General features: G+C 40.6%; 1 protein-coding gene across 2 annotated transcripts in view; it reads left to right on the top strand.

Annotated features, from left to right (window-relative positions):
• The window catches only part of spon1 (spondin 1), a 426,626-nt gene that overhangs the window by 16,900 nt on the left and 391,255 nt on the right, over nucleotides 1-18,471 (top strand). For both annotated transcript variants that reach the window (XM_062967755.1, XM_062967754.1), the window contains exon 2: nucleotides 10,480-10,586. In XM_062967755.1, the coding sequence (XP_062823825.1) occupies nucleotides 10,480-10,586 (107 nt within the window). The remainder of the gene's footprint in view (nucleotides 1-10,479; nucleotides 10,587-18,471) is intronic.

The raw sequence follows: 18,471 nt of genomic DNA, 5'->3' as shown, positions 1-18,471 counted from the left end.
GTGGCCAAAGATGCGGCAAGACATTCTTCGCTTTTGTGATAGCTGCGCTGTTTGCCAGCAGAGTAAGACGCCTGTTGGGCGCCCTAGAGGGTTGTTGTCGTCTTTGCCTGTTCCTGAGAGACCATGGCAAATTATTTCCATGGATTTCATTTCTGATTTGCCTAAGTCTGGGGGTTACACATGTATTTGGGTGGTGGTGGATTTATTTTCTAAACTGGCTCATTTTATTCCTTGTTCGACCATTCTGGCGGCCCCTACATTGGCTTTATTGTTTACCAAACACATTTATCGTTTGCACGGAGCTCCTGAGGTGATTATTTCTGATAGGGCTCCACAATTTGTGTCACGTTTTTGGAGACACTTCCATGAGTGTTTAGGTACTAAATTGAATGTCTCCTCAGCGTTTCATCCACAAACGGATGGTCAATCGGAAAGGGTTAATGGGTTGTTGGAGCAATATTTACGTTGTTTTTGTTTGGATCAACCCACTGCTTGGGTAAAGTGGCTACCGGTGGCTGAGTTCGCCTATAACAACGCTGTGCACACGTCTAGTCAGCATACTCCATTTGAACTGACTTATGGTTTTCATCCGCGGGGAGGTGTGGCGCCGTCAACCAATGTGGTTTCCTCTGACCCGGTGTACCGTTCCTCTGAAATGGCTGTGTTGCATGATGTTGCCCGTCGTTTACTATTGGAAGCCAAGGCAACACAAAAGACTCAGGCTGACCATCATAGGCAGGCAGGGGAAGAGTTGGAAGAAGGGGATTTAGTGTGGTTGTCTTCTAAGTACATTAAACAGGCTGGGGGAAAGTTTGCGCCACGGTATTTGGGACCCTTTCCTATTGTTAAAAAGATTTCTTCCGTAGCATTTCGTTTGCGTTTACCTTCTACTTTTAAAATCCATCCAGTTTTCCACCGTTCTCTGTTAAAGTTAGATACCTCCGGACGTCGTGGTGCTGTAGCTGAAGACATCACTGCCGTCTCTCCACCTTTGGAGGAGGAGGCCTTTGTGAGAGGGGATAGTGTTATGGTTGAGCCTCATGGCTCTACTACTGGGAGACGTGGGCGTAAGACTCCTCGAGAGTCAGATACTCTCGAGGAGCGAGAAAGGAAGCGGCTGCGAGATATCTTTGCAGAACCATCTGACGAGGATTCTTTTGAGGGGTTTACTGAGAGAATGGAGGAAGAGATGGTTAGCTCGGAAGAGGATGACATGGAATGGACTCGTGTGAGGGAGGATTTGGGTGCCACTGGTAATGATAGTATGGAAGGCGATTGGGGACCTTCAGGATTAGACCCGTGGACAAGCTGGAGGGATGGGACGAGATCCACAGCTGGGGATGCTGTGGGGCGTAGTCAAAGGTGTTTCAGTTCTGATGAGGAAAGTGATGAGGAAACGCCCGGACTAAGGAGAACAGCTGATAGCGGTGAGGACTTGTAACTGGCATAAAATGGGGTTTGGGTGCAATAGCAAATTGCGTTGGGCAAGGTAATCTGGACGAACGCTTGGGATCTGTGTGGGAAGTTTTCCTGAAGACGGGTGTGATTCGTTTGCTGACTACCTTTGACCTTCCGTCGTCTTCTTGACGGACGCCATCTGCTTACTCTGGACTTACGGACTGACTGACTACGGCCTCGGATTCTCCTACCTGTGTCTATCGTTGGAACTGGTGAACTACAAACATCTGTATCTGCCTTACGACCTTCGGAACGGATTGGGACTTCGCTGACTGCATCTGCCCTCGTCTGCTGTGTTTGTATCTGGAAATTGCCTGCTGTGTGGAGGAGTAACCTCTAAGTTACTCAAACATAGCTCTTGGCAGCAGAGAAGCATCTGCTGCCAATTATTTGCATTCCTTTGAACTTTTTGTTCACCAGCTTCTGTTTGTTTATTCCCAGGCTGAAGCAAGCTGTTTTGATTTAACCCGGATTAAACTCCGGTTTAATCCGGTTTATCTTTTGAACGTTTTTCTTGTCTCTTTTTACTTTTAAGGCCAGTGTTTGCCTAGCCCTTGTCTTTTACGGGCATTTTTGGTTCTGTAACTCCAATAAACTTTGTTATATTTTATCTTGTGGCGTTCTGTCTTTGACAGGGGCAGTGAAAGTAAACTGTTTTATTCCTGTAGTCATGGTGATACTGTGAGGTTCAAAATGTTTTGCTTCGTGTACTTGGAGTATCTGCTACCATTTCTTTATTTTATTTTATTTTTAAAAAGAATGGACTGGAAAATGCTCCTTCTTGTTTGTTTGTTTTTTTTGCTCTAACATTGGGAATGTGGACAGTTGTAAAGCACAGTATTGTGGTGGGAAAGAGGATGAAGAATAATGTTAGTTATGTCCTTTGTATCTGAAGAATAATACATGTAGGGGAGCCATAAGATCAATGAAAGTCTTAAATGACCTAACTTCAGCATTATGCTTAATCTCTCTCCTGCCTGAGATGGAAGAAGAACAGAGGCAATTCTAACTACTAAGAAAGTCACCGCATATCCTAATGGGTTGACATGGCTTAGTAGGTCATAAACTGTACCAGCATACTTCATTGCTTTCCTTTGCTGAGAAGAAATTGATGGGACATTGAATGGTATGTGGTCCCTTTGCTAAGCTTATTTTGCTAGGACAGGGCTTTCACTTTGGCTGGTACTGTTTGCTAGTGTCAACCATGCCTGTGTTAGAGAAAGCTGCTTAGCTTTTACCTATTATAAAGCATAATGCATTCAGCCATCTATTGAGGGACAAGACTGTGGGCACATCCACACTGGCATTTAATTCAGGGCTGATCAGATGTGCTAGATGCTTGATCATCATTAAGAGGTGTGAGTGCTTTCTGGACTCTATGGACTGGGCCTTGTATGGTTCTTTATTGGTTTCAGTGAGCTAATAATATGTTTTAATTTTACCATTGTTGCAGCTTAACTGCAATGGCTTTATCCTGTGGAATCCTGGAATTTGTAATTTGGTGAGAGGAGGCTGTGCTAGATGTTTTTTCAATTCAGGAAAATGCATTTGTTGATCCTTAAGAAAATTCTAAAAACCTCATCAAACTATAAAACACAAGATCTTATTATTAGAAGTAACAATTCCACTGTGATGGGGATGTGATGATAAAATTAGGAGATGTACTTTACAAATTGTGAGAGCTAGGTGCTCAGGATAGAAAATACTTTCTGTAATATAACTATACCTAAAACAATTCTTATAAGCTGTATATGATTTGGCTTTGTTGACCAAAGACTAAACCAGATTAATATATTTTACTGATTTTTTTTTCCAAAAGAAGGCTGATTATAATATCATATGAACAATTTACCATTGTAATAGTATCTTATTTTTTTATATCATATCTCTATAGGAGCCAAGGCTGTTTGCAACAGAAGTTAAAACAACATACCATTAAAACAATTTCAAAACAGTTTTAAAAATAATAGTGCTATAATATACAGTACAAGCTAATTATATGAGTTTCAGCAATGCACAGGCTTGTGTAAACATAAAGTTCTTTGCCAGCTAGCAGTGAGCAAATGACCAAGTTAGCCTCTGGTGGAAGGGAAATTCCACAGTCTGGGAGTCCTAATGAAACATACCTGTGATGATGGTGGGACTAGGAGAAAGTCCCTCCTTAAGGATCTTAAAACATGAGCAACCTGATATTGGGTGAGATAGTTTTTCAGGTAATCTGGACCAAGATTAATCTAGATAATTAATCATAATCTAGATCCTAGTTTAACATTATGCAATCAATATGGCTGGGATTTTAAATAATTCTGTCAACAGAAAATGTTTTATTTTTTTCCCGTGAAAGGGCTTCTTTTTTTACAGAGTCTCTTGACATCTCCAACTTTTGACAGGTTAATGGTGACATTTTCATTTGCATTGACCTCTTCTGAGAAAGCACTATGAAAACTGAAGCACATTGCTCAGCAAAAAGCATATACAGTAGAGTCTCACTTATCCAAGCCTCTGGATAATCCAAGCCATTTTTGTAGTCAATGTTTTCAATATATTGTGATATTTTGGTGCTAAATTCATAAATACAGTAATTACAACATAACATTACTGCGTATTAAACTACTTTTTCTGTCAAATTTGTAATTTGTGCTTAATTTGTAAAATCATAACCTAATTTGATGTTTAATAGGCTTTTCCTTAATCCCTCCTTATTATCCAAGATATTCGCTTATCCAAACTTCTGCCGGCCCGTTTAGCTTGGATAAGTGAGACTACTGTATGTGGAGAGAGATCCATTCCCTTTTGTATTACACTCTTGCCATTTTTCTTTGCCCCACATTAGTCAGTTTTACAATGGCTTTGTTGTCTGAAAGGACATTAAGCATTTATTTAACTATAATCCCATCACATTTATCTATAAAATGCATGAAATGAATGATACATGTTGATGATGATATCATAATTTCAGAGAGTCTACCCTAATCGGGAATAAAATAGGCTTTAGCTTTAAGGGTTTTATATAAGAATGAATAGAAATGGATATTGATCCAAGGAATCATTGGCATAACATACACATTCTTTTTGTTTTCTGTTTTGCTAGAATCATATTCATTTTCACTGAATGTGTCTTTTTATTACTTTTATAGCTATTAGATTTACCTGCACAGAAATCCATACAAGACTTTAATTGATTTTAGATATCTAGAGACATTTCTGATAACTCTTGGGTTGAGGCAATTCTTTGTTAAGGCAGCATGAACATCAAGTGTGGTTTGGCTCATCCCATTCCCCATGTCTGACAGATTGGTTGGCAACCTAGTTTAGAGCTTAGTGCTAGGAGACAGACTCTCCCCATTGGATTTGTCAGTCTCTCCTTCTTCCAGTAAATAGCCTCTTGATGAACATAACTATTTTAGTTCCTGCTTATGCCAAGTTACTCATGACAGTATGGAACACAGAATTTATGACTATGTGTCATAGCTATTTTGAAAGTTTCTGACTTGTCTGGTAACATCATAAAAACATCTGGATAGTATGAGATTTGAGACACGTCTAGAACTACTGTATGTTCTAGATTCAATGTTTAGCTCTATCAGTTGAAAAAACATGTTTAGCTATCTTAATTGATGAAAACTGCTAGAACTGCTACATACTTCAGTTTTTCAAGGCTTGTAATAGTAACAGAGTATAGTCTTCACACATATATTTTTTTTATGTATTTACAGTATTTATATTCCACCCTTCTCACCCCGAAGGAGACTCAGGGCGGATCACATTACACATATAAGGCAAACATTCAATACCTTAACATAGAACAAAGACAGAAGACAAACGCAGGCTCCGAGCTGGCCTCGAACTCATGACCTCTTGGTCAGAGTGATTTGTAGCAGCTGGCTGCAGCTGGCTGCTCGCCAGCCTGCACCACAGCTGGTACACATATCATACCCATATCTCTGTATGAAAGATGCAATGAAACATAAAGCAGCCTTGAATTAGTGTCAAATAGTGACAAAGACATATGATAGATACCTTACTCCAACATTATTTATGGTTTCATTTAACGTGTGAAGGGGTGAGGGCCTAGTCCTATCCCCATTTCTTTCCTCACACAGGAGTTACTAAGTGCAATGAGGGGTATTTCCTGTTGTCATAAAGAGCCCTTTACATAAAGAGCATATGCAAGAGCCCTTATTTTCCAGCATCCTTGCTTGCATAGAGCAACCTTTCTTGAGTAGGAACATCTAATCAAACTTGTCCTTTTCCATATGAGGAGAGTGATGATGGAGTGGAGGCCAGAGTGGAATCTTTCTCTCTTTGCATGTGTATTCAAGCAATGTAAATAATGTCAGATTCACACTCACTTAACTCGTTAGCTTGGACTTTTGCTACAGAAAGTAAATGATGGAGGCAGGAAGCCAATGTACTTACTTTCTATAACAACTAATCTCCAAACTAAGACGATTCAATTGGAATGAAGGCTACTCTAATACTTAGCAGAGGCTCCAACACACCTATCCCTTCATTAATTCTGTAAGAAGTTCCTTCTCTCCAATGCATGATGGCTACCAGGGAAACCTTATTTTTAGTTAGGCAGATCGAGCTGACTACTTCAGGCAGCATTTGCTGAGAGACTGTAGTAGCAGCTTTCCTATTTTGTTTCCTAAGCATGTCCTTGAACCCCTCAATTAATGTTCTGCCTCATGTGATTGGGGAACCCTATTCCATTGCTAGTACAGTAGAGTCTCACTTGTCCAAGCTAAACGGGCCGGCAGAAGCTTGGATAAGTGAATATCTTGGATAATAAGGAGGGATTTAAGGAAAAGTCTATTAAACATCAAATTAGGTTATGATTTTACCAATTAAACACCAAAACATGTTATACAACAAATTTGACAGAAAAAGTAGTTCAATACGCAGTAATGTTATGTTGTAATTACTGTATTTATGAATTTAGCACCAAAATATCACACAAAAATCGAGAATACAATGATACCTTGACTTAAGAGTTTAATTTGTTCTGTGACTGAGTTCTTAACTCAAAACACTTTTATCTCAAAGTGAATTTTCCCATTGAAATTTTATTAATCTATTCCAGCCCCCAAGTCCCTATTTTTGTTCCTGGGATTCTGTGAAAACCCTTCCTTTTAAAGTTTTATGTAATCACCTGAAGAGCTCATTGCCTACACAGCAATGACCAAAGTATGACCAAAAATGCAAGCAATTCCACAGCATTGCTAAAGAAGTGAAACACTGAAACATTAACAGTGTCTTCAGAGCTTAGGTTGAAGCCAATTCTCACAAAAAACACACTTTATTTTCCTATACTGAGGTGTCCTTATTCATTATGGTTAATTTGAGCTAAGTCTCACCTTTTTTAAAAAAATACTGCTACTAATTTTGAGACTAAAGAGTTTGTAAGTGGCAGTCTACTTCAGCTGCCAGAGGTGTTGGCAGCAAGCAATGCAAATGTAGTTAATAGTAGTCTTTTTTGTTCAGTAATCTCAATTCCTAAAAGGACAATGACTGGCATCCTCTTATTGGTTTGCATAAGTCTAATTTTTGTCTTTATAAGTCATTTTTTGAGTTATTGCAGGGGTTGGAATCATCTGTTTATCCAATGACAATAATCTTCCCAGATATACCTTTTAACTGAAGGAGTCACCTCATCTCCACTAGAGAGCAGAGGGCATAAAAGACCTGACCTTTGGTGGTTGAAGCTGATATTGTTTTAAAACTCTTTATCTTGTTTTATGTATTTGTTAAAATTGTGCCTGAACTCGTGCACAATAGTATTTTATACTGCTGTTACTTGTTTTTATTGTCTTGTTTTATATTTTATCTTGTTTACATTATGTCTTTTGGGCTTGGCCCCGTGTTAGCCACCCCGAGTCCCTTCGGGGAGATGGGGCGAGATACAAAAATTAATTGTTGTTGTTGTTGTTGTTGTTGTTGTTGTCTATGTCTAGATCTGTCTCTCTATTGAGATGTGTCTCTAATTCCCCTTGTTCCCCACTGGCCACTCAATATCTATGGGGAAAGAGGGAGCAGAGGGTCCTGCAATTAAAAGGTAGGTTTATGGGAAATGTAAAAGGGGAAATGTAGCACAATTCTATATGCAGTACTTTTCCCTCTACATAGCTGCATACATCTCAGCCACAGACCTGTTCCTCAAAGCACATGTCACTTGTAATACAATCCTATATACACTCAGCTGGGAGTGAGTACTGTTAAAGTGAATTACTGTTGAAGTGAAGCTTACTATAGATGACTGGTGACTAGAAATGCATAGATTATTTATATTCATATCAAATATGAATAGAATCATGGTTCCTGTTCTCCTGCTTTCTACCTTCTAATCTTGACATATTTTGCTGCTTTCTTCTGTTGGAAGTGATTTTCTTGAGAATGATCCTACTGAGACCTTGTACTGGATAGTCAGTAAGACTTTTATCAAGGCTGAAGAACATTTGGCCATCCATATGTTGTTAGATCAGAGCTCCAGAAGCCCTACATGGCAAATATCACAAATTGTTAGGGGCTTTAGCCAACAATATGTGAAGAGGAATGCATTCAGCACTGCTTATTTAAATATTCACACAACCCTATAACAATCCCAACTATATTAGACTATTGGGTTTTATTTAATTTTTGGCATAATTCAACAATCCTTACTAGATGATATCAGTAATGGGGCTCATGGCCACATTTTCTATGTTTCCTAGATTATGCAGCTGGAGAACACAACCACTTACAAGAGATAGCTCCGTAACTTAATTTTCTGGCCCAACTAAAGAAGCTAGGTGCTCCTAGCCAGTCAGAAAGCAAATCAAAGAATGGGGATCCAGTTTGTGCTGGATGGGGTTATACACAGGTCCACCATTTGAGTGTCCTCCGGGACTCATCTTTGAACCTGGAGACCCAGGTATCTGCGGTGGCCAGGACGGTCTTTGCTCGTTGAAAACCTGTGTACCAACTGCACCAACTGTTACATGCCTTGGGGACATCCCGGGTGGACTACTGTAATGCATGGCTGCTTTTGAAAAGTGGTCAGAAACTTCAGTTGGCCAAAGAGCTGCAGTCAGGTGGTTAACTGGGGCGGATTACAGGGAGCACACAACTCCCCTGTTGCAACAGCTCTACTGACTGTCAGTTTATTCAGATCACAATTCAAGGTGTTGGTTATTACCTATAAAACCCTATACAATTCAGATCCAGGTTATTTGGCTGATTTTACATCCCAGTATGAACATGCCCAGGCCCTAAGATCCTTAGGAAAGGCCCTTCTTAGTCCTATCACCATTACAATTGATGGGAATGCACAAGAGGGCCTTTTTGGTGGCTGCCTTTATACTCTGGAATTCTCTGCCTAGGAAAGTGTTCTTGCTGTCCTTCCAGTGATAGTCTAAAACCTTTTTATTCAGGCAGGCATTTAAAGAATAAAATTTTTCAGACTGATGTGTGGTGTTTTATGTATTTTGAATAGGTTTTAATGGTTGTAACTATGCATTTTAGATAGCTCTACATTTAATTTTATTTTAGTATCTATAGTCTTTAGGTTTTAAATTGTAGATTGCATTGTTTTTAATGTTGTTAACCATTTTGAGAAAAAGTGGCATACTACTGCTGCTACTACACTGGCCAACACACATTTTGGTGCCTCAAATGTTAGACATGCTTTGGGGTATATTTGACTTGTTGATTACAAAAAATGACACAAGTTTTGCTCCATCAGCTCTAGTTTTAGAGATCCAGAACAAATGCCATATACCAATCTTTGGACCTCATCACACTGAGGTCCAAATCTGTAGGGTAGTGGGGGGATTTGCCACACAGCATGGTGACTCCACGGGTCAGCAGGGGAAAACTATTGCCCTGTGCTTTTCATCGCCCACTGCACCCCTTACCTTATCCCATGGGAGGAAGCATCACTGCCCGGCTTCTCCCCATTCTGCTTAATGAGAATACAGGAAGCTTGCCGTATTCTCAGGAAAGCGTCCTAGCATGCTGCCAGGACAGTTTCTCTATGGAGCCCTGCCAGAAGTAGCCTTATGTAGTCTGATGGTGCGGCAGACTCTGTTGAGGAAGTGTCCTGGCAGCATGCTAGGATGCTTCCTTGTCTCCATGTAATGAGGTGGTAAATCTGCCAAACTTGAGCTGATGCAGTTTATCCAATGCATTTTCTGAATCGGCATCCCAAATAACCCAAGGAACAGACCTAAAAATCCAGACACCAGGATTTTTTTTTGTTGGGCTCTTGTGGGAAAACTCATGAAATAAAAGTGTGAAAGTGCAAGTATTGTTGAGGAATAAAATTCCAACAGGAATGTCAGTCGTGTGGGCACATTAAAACTTAAGTTAGGATGGAATCAGGAGGGTGAGGAAGGGGAAATTGAAGTAACTGAATGAAAGTCCATTTATATGATATTCTCATTGGATGATTGTTTTCTATTTCTGTGTGAACGAATGTATGCTGAATGTTACTTTCATTGGCTCCCCATATCCACAGATTCATCAATTCAACCATCCACAGTTTGACAAGATTTTTAAAAAATCCAGAAGCAAACCTTGATTCTTGCATTTTATATAAAGAACACCATTTTACTACATGATTTTATATAACAGGACTTAACATACAGAGATTTGGGTATCAGGGAGAGGTCCTGAATCCAAACCCCAATGGATACCCAAAAGCCCACTCTGTTTGCTATTGGGCACATTGAAACTTACATTAGTAATTCATTCATTAGTTAAAACCTCACCCTAGTATTTACCAAGTTTAAAGTTGATTCCAGTGGGTGTCAAGACTGCCATTTGCCAGGACCACTGACTTAACTTCTACCATTTGCTCTTTGTACACAGGTCATCCAAGATCATGTGAACCTCACTCTGCCTATCCCACCTCTTCCAGTTTAGGAGCCCCCATTGGGGCCTTACCGTGCCATACCCAAAGACCCTTCAAGATACTGAGTTTAAAAAGCTATGCAGAAACACACCTATGTGAAAAATACTTATTTTTCCTTTCGCCCCTAGTGACACTTTCTGCTGCCACTCCAGCCTATTTCCGTGGATTCACACTGATTGCTTTGAAAGAAGGCAAAGAGGGAGACAAAGAAGAAGACCATGCAGGGACCTTTCAGGTGAGTACCTGCTTTTTTAATGGGAGCTCTCGTGATTCTGATTAAACAGCAGTTTGCTTCTTTGTGTAGATACAGATATTTCTATAGCTTAAAGCATGGTAGTAGCTTTAAAGCTCCAGTTAAATATCAGGTTGATATAAAGATATTATATCAGGGCCCAGGTATTATCCTAATGTGTATCTGGACACATTTTGTGCAGTAGGATAAAATGCACAGTAGGAAATTGGTGTTTTTGTATTCGGCAATTATGGGCTTTAATCAGAAACAAGGTTATGTCTTAAATAAACAAGAATAAGATGAAGAAATGGGAGATTTAGAAGACTAGTTTTGTTTTTCTGCCTTAATAATATTATAGGGTATATTATTATACATTATTATTATTATTATTATTATTATTATTATTATTATTATTATTATTGGTACTAACTACTAACTGCTCGATCTGTGTCCAAGGAGTGAGAATAATTGCATGCAGATTTATCTAGTTGCTTTGAAACCAGCTGTGTTGCCTTGGGCATTGTCAGTGGCCCTTCACTTTTTTTGCATTGTGATTGCAGGAGTCACTAACAGCTAGAGGGGAATGCTCTTTATCATCAGATTTTGTATGGCTATTACATAACATTTGTCAATTCTGATTGGGTCCACAAAACAATACAACCTTAGGAAAATTATCAATGTATCTTTAGCCTTGGTAAAGCCATTTCTGTTGCTTTCTAGAGTGTACTTCAATGCTATGCAAAATGAAGTGGGTGCAGGGTGAACTACAACTCCCATGTGGGTGGGTTAGTCCTCCCCCAGACTCTTCCAGTATGTTCAGTTGGTCACCAGGTTTCTGTGTGCCATGTTTGGTTCAGATCCGTCATTGGTGGGGCTCAGAATGCTATGGGTACAGGGTGAACTACAACTCCCACATGGGTGGGTCAGTTCCTCAAATCCCTCCAGTACGTTTTGGCCCCAAGTTTGGTCCAGGCCTGTCATTCGTGGGGGACACAGTGTCTGTGGAAGTAGGTGAAGGTACTGCAAATCCCATTGTCTGTGGTCCATCCTCCCCAACTCTCAATGGGACATAAAGTGCATCATAGGGAGTCTGTGTGCCAAATTTGGTCCAGGTTTATCATTTTTGGGGGTCGCAGTGGTTTCTGGAAGTGAGTGAAGGTACTGCAATTATATAAAGAGAGGGGGGTAGGGGAAGGAGAGAGAGAGAGAGAGAGAGAGGCAAATGTCCCCATCTTTAAAAAAATAGAAAAAAGGGCATGGGCAACTACCTACCAGTTTGACAACAATATAAGGGAAGGTCCTCAAACATATCATTAAACAGTTGGTTTAACCTAGAATCATAGAATCATAGAGTTTGGAGATCTCATGGGTCATCCAGTCCAAGCCCCTGCCAAGAAGCAGGAAAATCGCATTCAAAGCACCACTGAAAAATGGTCATCCAGCCTTTGTTTAAAAGCCTCCAAACAAGGAGCCTCCACCACACTCCGGGGCAGAGAGTTCCACTGCTGAACAACTCTCACGGTTAGGAAGTTCTTCCTAATGTTCAGGTGGAATCTCTTTTCCTATAATTTGAAGCCATTGTTCCATGTCCTAGTCTCCAGGGCAGCAGAAAACAACAATGGCAACAACAACAACAGCAGCAGCAGCAGCAATGGCATGCAATTGGGGGCGGGGGGGGGGGGGTTATCAACACCTGGGCCATCCCTGTCATAAGATACACTATTGGAATTGTGAACTGGACACAAGCAAAGCTGAATGATCTGAACAGAAAAACAAGAAAACTGATGACAATCAACTACTTATTACACCCACATAGTGATGTTGACGGATTTACTTTCCCAGAAAATCAGAAGGCAGAGGGCTTCTGCAAGTGAAACAAATGGTAGAAGAAGAGAAAAATGCACTAGCAAATTATGTAAAAGACAGTCAAGAATTAACATTGATGGACATCAATAACAGAAAACTGCTTAAAGTGCAAAAAACAAAGAGTGAATACCATAAAATACAATGCAGAGCAGAAGAGAAAACTGGCAAAAGAAGGCTCTCCATGGACAGTTTCTGGGGAAAAAATTGAGAACAAAATTGACGAGGAAAAAACATGGATGTGGCTCACAAATAGAACTTTGAAAAGAGAGACTGAAGGCCTGATTCTTGCAGCCCAAAAACAAGCAATTAAAACAAATGCCATCAAAACCAGAAGAGAAAAGTCGACTACAGATTCCAAGTGTAGACTCTGCAAGGAAGCAGATGAAACGATTGATCACATACTCAGCTGCTGTGCAAGAAGATTGTACAGACAAATTACAAGCAGAGGCATAATATCATTGCTCAGATGATCCATTTCAACTTGTGCCACAAGTACCATCTGCCTGTGACCACCTGCCTGGTGGGATCACAAGCCTGAAAAAGTTACAGAAAATGAACGTGTAAGACTGCTCTGGGACTTGTGAATTCAGACTGACAGAGTTCCAGAGCACAATACTCCTGACCTGACAGTGGGAAAAAAAAGAAAGTATCGATAATCAATGCTGCATTCCCAGGTGACAGCAGGAGTAACAAGAAGCAACTGGAAACGCTTAAATGATACAAGGGTTTAAAGATTGAACTGCAAAGACTCTGGCACAACTCAGTAAAGGTGGTCCCAGTGGTGATCAGCACACTGGGTGCAGTGCCTAAAGATCTTGGCCAGCACTTGAAAACAATCAACGCTAACAAAATTGCCATCTGTCAGATGCAAAAGGCCATCCTACTATCTGCATGCATTATCTGCTGATACATTACATAGTCCTAGACACTTGGGAAGTGTTGGATATGTAATCCAGTACAAAAGCCAGCATAGTGATCTTGTTTGCTGTGTACTAATCTTGTGGTTTATCAGATAATAATAATAATAATAATAATAATAATAATAATAATAATAATAATAATATGCTTTATTTATATTCCACCCCACCTCCCCTAGGGGACTCAGAGCAAATTACAGCATTTACAGCAAACATAGGCAAACATTCAATGTCTTACAATCACATGCAATGAGATACACAAACACAGACAAGGAAAAGGCTTCTCCTTTTTCATTTCTGGCTTCTGGAGGCAGTGGTCATCTCTGGCACTGGGGGAGGTGTTCTCCATTTTCAAGCTGAGGAGCCTGCATTGTCACCTCCTGGTCTTGTGACTGGCAAGACTGCTTGGAGCATCTTTTTGCCTTTTCCTAACAAAGCGGTATCTATTTATCTACTCACATTTGCATGTTTTCAAACTGCTAGGTTGGCAGGAACTAGGGCTAACAGCAGGAACCCATTCCATCCCACGGATTCGAGCTGCCAACCTTCAGGTCAGCAGTTCAGCAGCACAAGGGTTTAACCCATTGCACCACAAGCTTGCTCCCTCCACCCTATGACTTTCTCTCACATATTTATACATGGCCATCATGTCTCCTCTCTTCCTTCTCCTCATCAGGCTAAACATGCCCAGGTATTTAAGCAGCTCCTCACAGAGCTTGTTATTCAGACACTTGATCATTTTAGTTGCCCTCTTCTGGGCACATTCTAGCTTGTCAGTATCTCCCTTCAGTTGCAGTGCCCAGAATTGGACACACTATTCCAGGTGTAGTCTGACCAAGGCAGAATAGAGTGGCAGCATGACTCCCTATACTCCCTATACATTTCAAACATTCACACCTGCCTCAAACAGAAAGGAGTTATTCCTCCCACCCTGAACATTCCACATATATAGAAACCTGACTTGCCTAGATTCCAAAAGACCTCGCAACCTCTGAGGATTCCTGCCATAGATATGGGTGAAGCGTCAGGAGAGAATGCTTCTGGAAGCTGTTGTCGAAAACTTTCATGGCCAGAATCACTGGTTTGCTGTGGGTTTCCCAGTCTGTATTGCCATGTTTCAGAAGCATTCTCTCCTGATGTTTCGCCCACATCTATGGCAAGCATCCCCAGTGGTTGTGAGGTCTGTTTGAAACTAGGGAAGTGGGGCTTAAATGTTTGTTGTAAGTCCAGGTTGGAAGAGAAAGAACTCTTGTCTGTTGGAGGCAAGTATGAATGTTGCAATAGGCCACCTTGATTAGCACTGAATAGCCTTGCAGCTTCAAAGACTGGCTGCTTCCTACCGGAGGGAATCCTTTGTTGGGAGGTGTGAGCTGCCACTGATTGATTCATGTCTGGAATTCCTGTTTTTGTGTGTGTTGTTCTTTATTTACTGTCCTGATTTAGAGTTTTTAAATACTGGTAGCCAGATATTGTTCATTTCCATGGTTTCCTCCTTTCTGTTGAAATTGTCCACATGCTTCTTGTGGATTTCAATGGCTTCTCTGTGTAGTTTGACATGGTGGTTGTGAGAGTGGTCCAGCATTTCTGTGTTCTCAAATAATATACTGTGTCCAGGTTTTACCCCTTAGCTTAAATGGCTAAGGGGGGAAAGGAAGGGGCTTGAGGCTGTTAGAGGCCAGTGTGACTGTTGCCATGGAAAAGCCTTGCAGCTTCAAAGCCTGGCTATTTCCTGCCTGAGGGAATCCTTTGTTGGGAGGTGTTAATCAATCTGGCCAATTTGAAACTTTTACACTTGCCTCAGGCAGGGTACCTGGCATAGATAAAGACAAAACGTCCAGAGAGAATGCTTCTGGAATATGGCCATAGAGTCAGGAAAGGTCATAGCGAGCCAGTGATTCCGGCCATGAAAGCCTTGAAGGTAAAGGAGTTAAAAGTGGGGAAGAGGAGGAAAGGAAGGGGAGAGCGAGGAGAGGATAGAAAAGAGTCAACTGGAAAACGACACGGGGGAAAGAAAGGCAGGGGCGAAGAGGGAAGGGGAAAAAGAGCGAAGGAATCAAGAAAGGAAGAAAGGTAGAAAGGAAGGAAGGAGTGAAGGAAGGAGGGAGAGAAGGGAAAAAAGAAGGAAGCAGGGAGGGAAGGAAGGAAGGAAGGAGGGAGGGAAGGGAGAAAAGAAGGAAGCAGGAAGGAAGGGAGGGAGGGAGAAAAGAAGAAAGGGAGAAAAAAGGAAGCAGGGAAGGAGGGAAGGGAGAAAGGAATGGAGGAAGGAGGGAAGAAGGAGGCAGGAGGTGCTGTTTCTACCTGTTGCATGCGGAGGTATGGCCTGCTGCTGCCCTGGGAGGAGGCATCACGGCGTGGGAGGCGTGGCCAGGCTGCGTGGGAGGTGTGGCCATGCCTCCCGCATATCCTGGCCACGCCTCCCTGCCCGCGCGGCCTGGCTGCATGGCAGCAAGGCCCAGGCAGTCAGGCCGGGGCAGCAAGGGCCAGGAAGGCCTGTTCCGAAGGTAAAGGAGGCGGGGGTGGGGGGGGCGCCACCCCCCCGGGGGCCTCGACAGCGCCCCTGGGGGTGTGGCGCCACAGGCAAATGCCTAGATTGCCTGGCGGTTGGACCGCCTCTGCCAATCACTATGAGTATTGGATATTGTAATTACTGTTTCCCCATGGAATTGACTCAAAGGCATTGCTAACAGCCCACAGTTGTCCTTGGGCTCTTTGGAAGAAGAGGAGGTGAATGGGTTGGAGGCATAATATAGGGATGGGGAAACCAGATGAGAGTGAGGTTCCTATATGATTCCTTAAAGGAAACCACTTCCATCTTGAAGAGCTGAAAACAGGCACATCCCCCCTTTTCCAATATTTTCCCTTTCCCTTTTAAACAACAAAGTACTAAAATCAAAATGTTATTTTTATATTAATACTACATTCACAACAAACTCTATAGTAATGATACCTTAAATCTTCAAATAGCTTCAGCAAGACTATTTTTAAAATCTTGAGGCATGTAGGTGTAATGACAAATAGAAAAGATGAAAACAACAAGTTGGTAATATGAAATGGTAAAATCTGAAATGGAAAAGTGATATTTCAAACAAAATTCTTTCTCCACACTTCGAAATGAATACTTCGTTAATCAGCTATTGAGAATATTCTTGTTTTGAGTAGGAAAACTTTTAAAGTAGCAAAAGTTTTGAAGTAAGTCATCATACAAATGTTAGCAAGTACAAATTAGTGTGGTTCATTTCCTGTAACTTAATTATAATGTATCCCTTTCAGTAAAAAGGAGTTATTTTAGTCTTTCCACAGTTGGGTGCGTTCCCACCATTAATGTCCTATTGTGGCTAATTTCCAATTAACTTCCCAGCACTGGCAAGAAAAGGACATTTTAAAAGGGTCTGGCCTTCAGGCCTAACTGTGTTTTCAGCATCAGACTAGCAAGTCAAAAGCTCATTTTACTTTGCAGAAGTAGGCAAGAATTCTGAATTTAGATGAGAGTTGGCAGAAAATGGAATTTTCTAAATATCTTCAAATGCCTCATGGATCTCAGTGGAGGGATAATTATTACACTCTTTAATTAGTTTTATTATACTGCTTAGAAGCTAAAATCAGCATTTTAATTGGCAGTTGACTATTTCAAAAGTTTTCCAATAGCAAAATTCATATTCTTTGGCATAAAATAGACCTCCTATTTCCACCTGCAAACACTCTATTAAGTGATCTTTGTAAAGTTAACACCTGGCTCCAATGCCTGCATTCATTAAAATTTTAAGTACCAACTTCACTAATTTGTAGCCTTGTTTTACAGTTGCCCTGTGTGCCACTAGTGAGATGAAAAATGAGAATGTACACATGCTACATTAGGCTTATGCCAAGTTTCACATCATGATGAGATGCTTATATTTGCAAAATGTTTTGTCCAGGAAGTTTAAAAAATAATAACGACCTTGCTCTCTCACCCATGGGCATGCTTACATGTAGCAATTCAAACAGATGTATTCCACTGAGGTCTTACTGGCTTTTTGAACATAGCAAGTTGAGCAGAACCAACTCAATGAAAGTAAGCATCTGAGTGCAAACTCATGGGGTAATCCAAAAGATTATTTAAACAAGAATCAACTTCAAGCCAGAACTTACCTTAATTGGACTGGATCAAATAAAAAAAGAAACATCGAGAGAATACTGCTGTACATGTTAAACATAGCAAGTATTTTATGTGTTCAAAAGGAGAAAATAACAGATGCCAACTGTAGAAAATTGGCCAGTCAAGATGTAGGAAATAATAGAAATTGACAAATTAACAATGGTATTGAAAGATAAGCCATTGGGCACATTTCCAGAAGAATGGAAACCATTTTATCAATAAAAGGGAAAAACTATGTATAGGGTTGGAGACATAAAATGTTAGGATACTCACTTGTAAATGTTAAAACAAATAGAAGTAAACAATTTGCTAGATATAAAGTGGAATAAAAATGTTACATTTATAGAGGCACTGATAAAAGAGAAGCTGGATATCCACTTTTAAAACTAATTTATGTGTCTAAGTATGTCTGTGTATTTGTAAGTATTGTTGCTTTTCTTTTTGTGTGCTTTATTGTTAAAATTTTTAATTAAAAATATTGAAAAAAGAAAATAAGCCTCTCAGAGGAACAATTCTTCCAGCACTGCTGCAAGGGACAACTTAGCCTTCCATGCAAGAAATAACATTTGAAGTGTTTCCAGTATGTTGTCTTCTCTTGTGTAGTTTTACTGCAAAATTCAAAATGTAGAGGTATGGTCTGTGTGTGATTTTTGCAGCAAGACATTGGGGGGGGGGGGGCTTGCCTACAGGATGTGACTTAGTGCCAGCAACTTGTTAAAATCAGAAAGTGTTATGTCCTAAATAGGTTTACAAAGATGAACATGATATTAACTTTAAGAAAACACGTTTCCCTTTGAGGTGCGCTAAAAAAGAATACATAAGTAATAAGAAATGATAAAAGCAGAAACAAGATGAGACAGGATGAAATGAGCAATACCTGGACCCAAATTAAATTATGTCGGTTTGCTTCCCAAACAAATGAAAACACTGAGCCAAGAGTTATGTAGGCACAAGTCACTCAGGATGTATG

This window comes from Anolis carolinensis, chromosome 1, assembly GCF_035594765.1.
Source record: "Anolis carolinensis isolate JA03-04 chromosome 1, rAnoCar3.1.pri, whole genome shotgun sequence".
Taxonomy (NCBI): Eukaryota; Metazoa; Chordata; class Lepidosauria; order Squamata; family Dactyloidae; genus Anolis; species Anolis carolinensis.
Note: the sequence above shows the minus strand (reverse complement) of the source record. Positions and strands in the feature narration are given on the sequence as shown.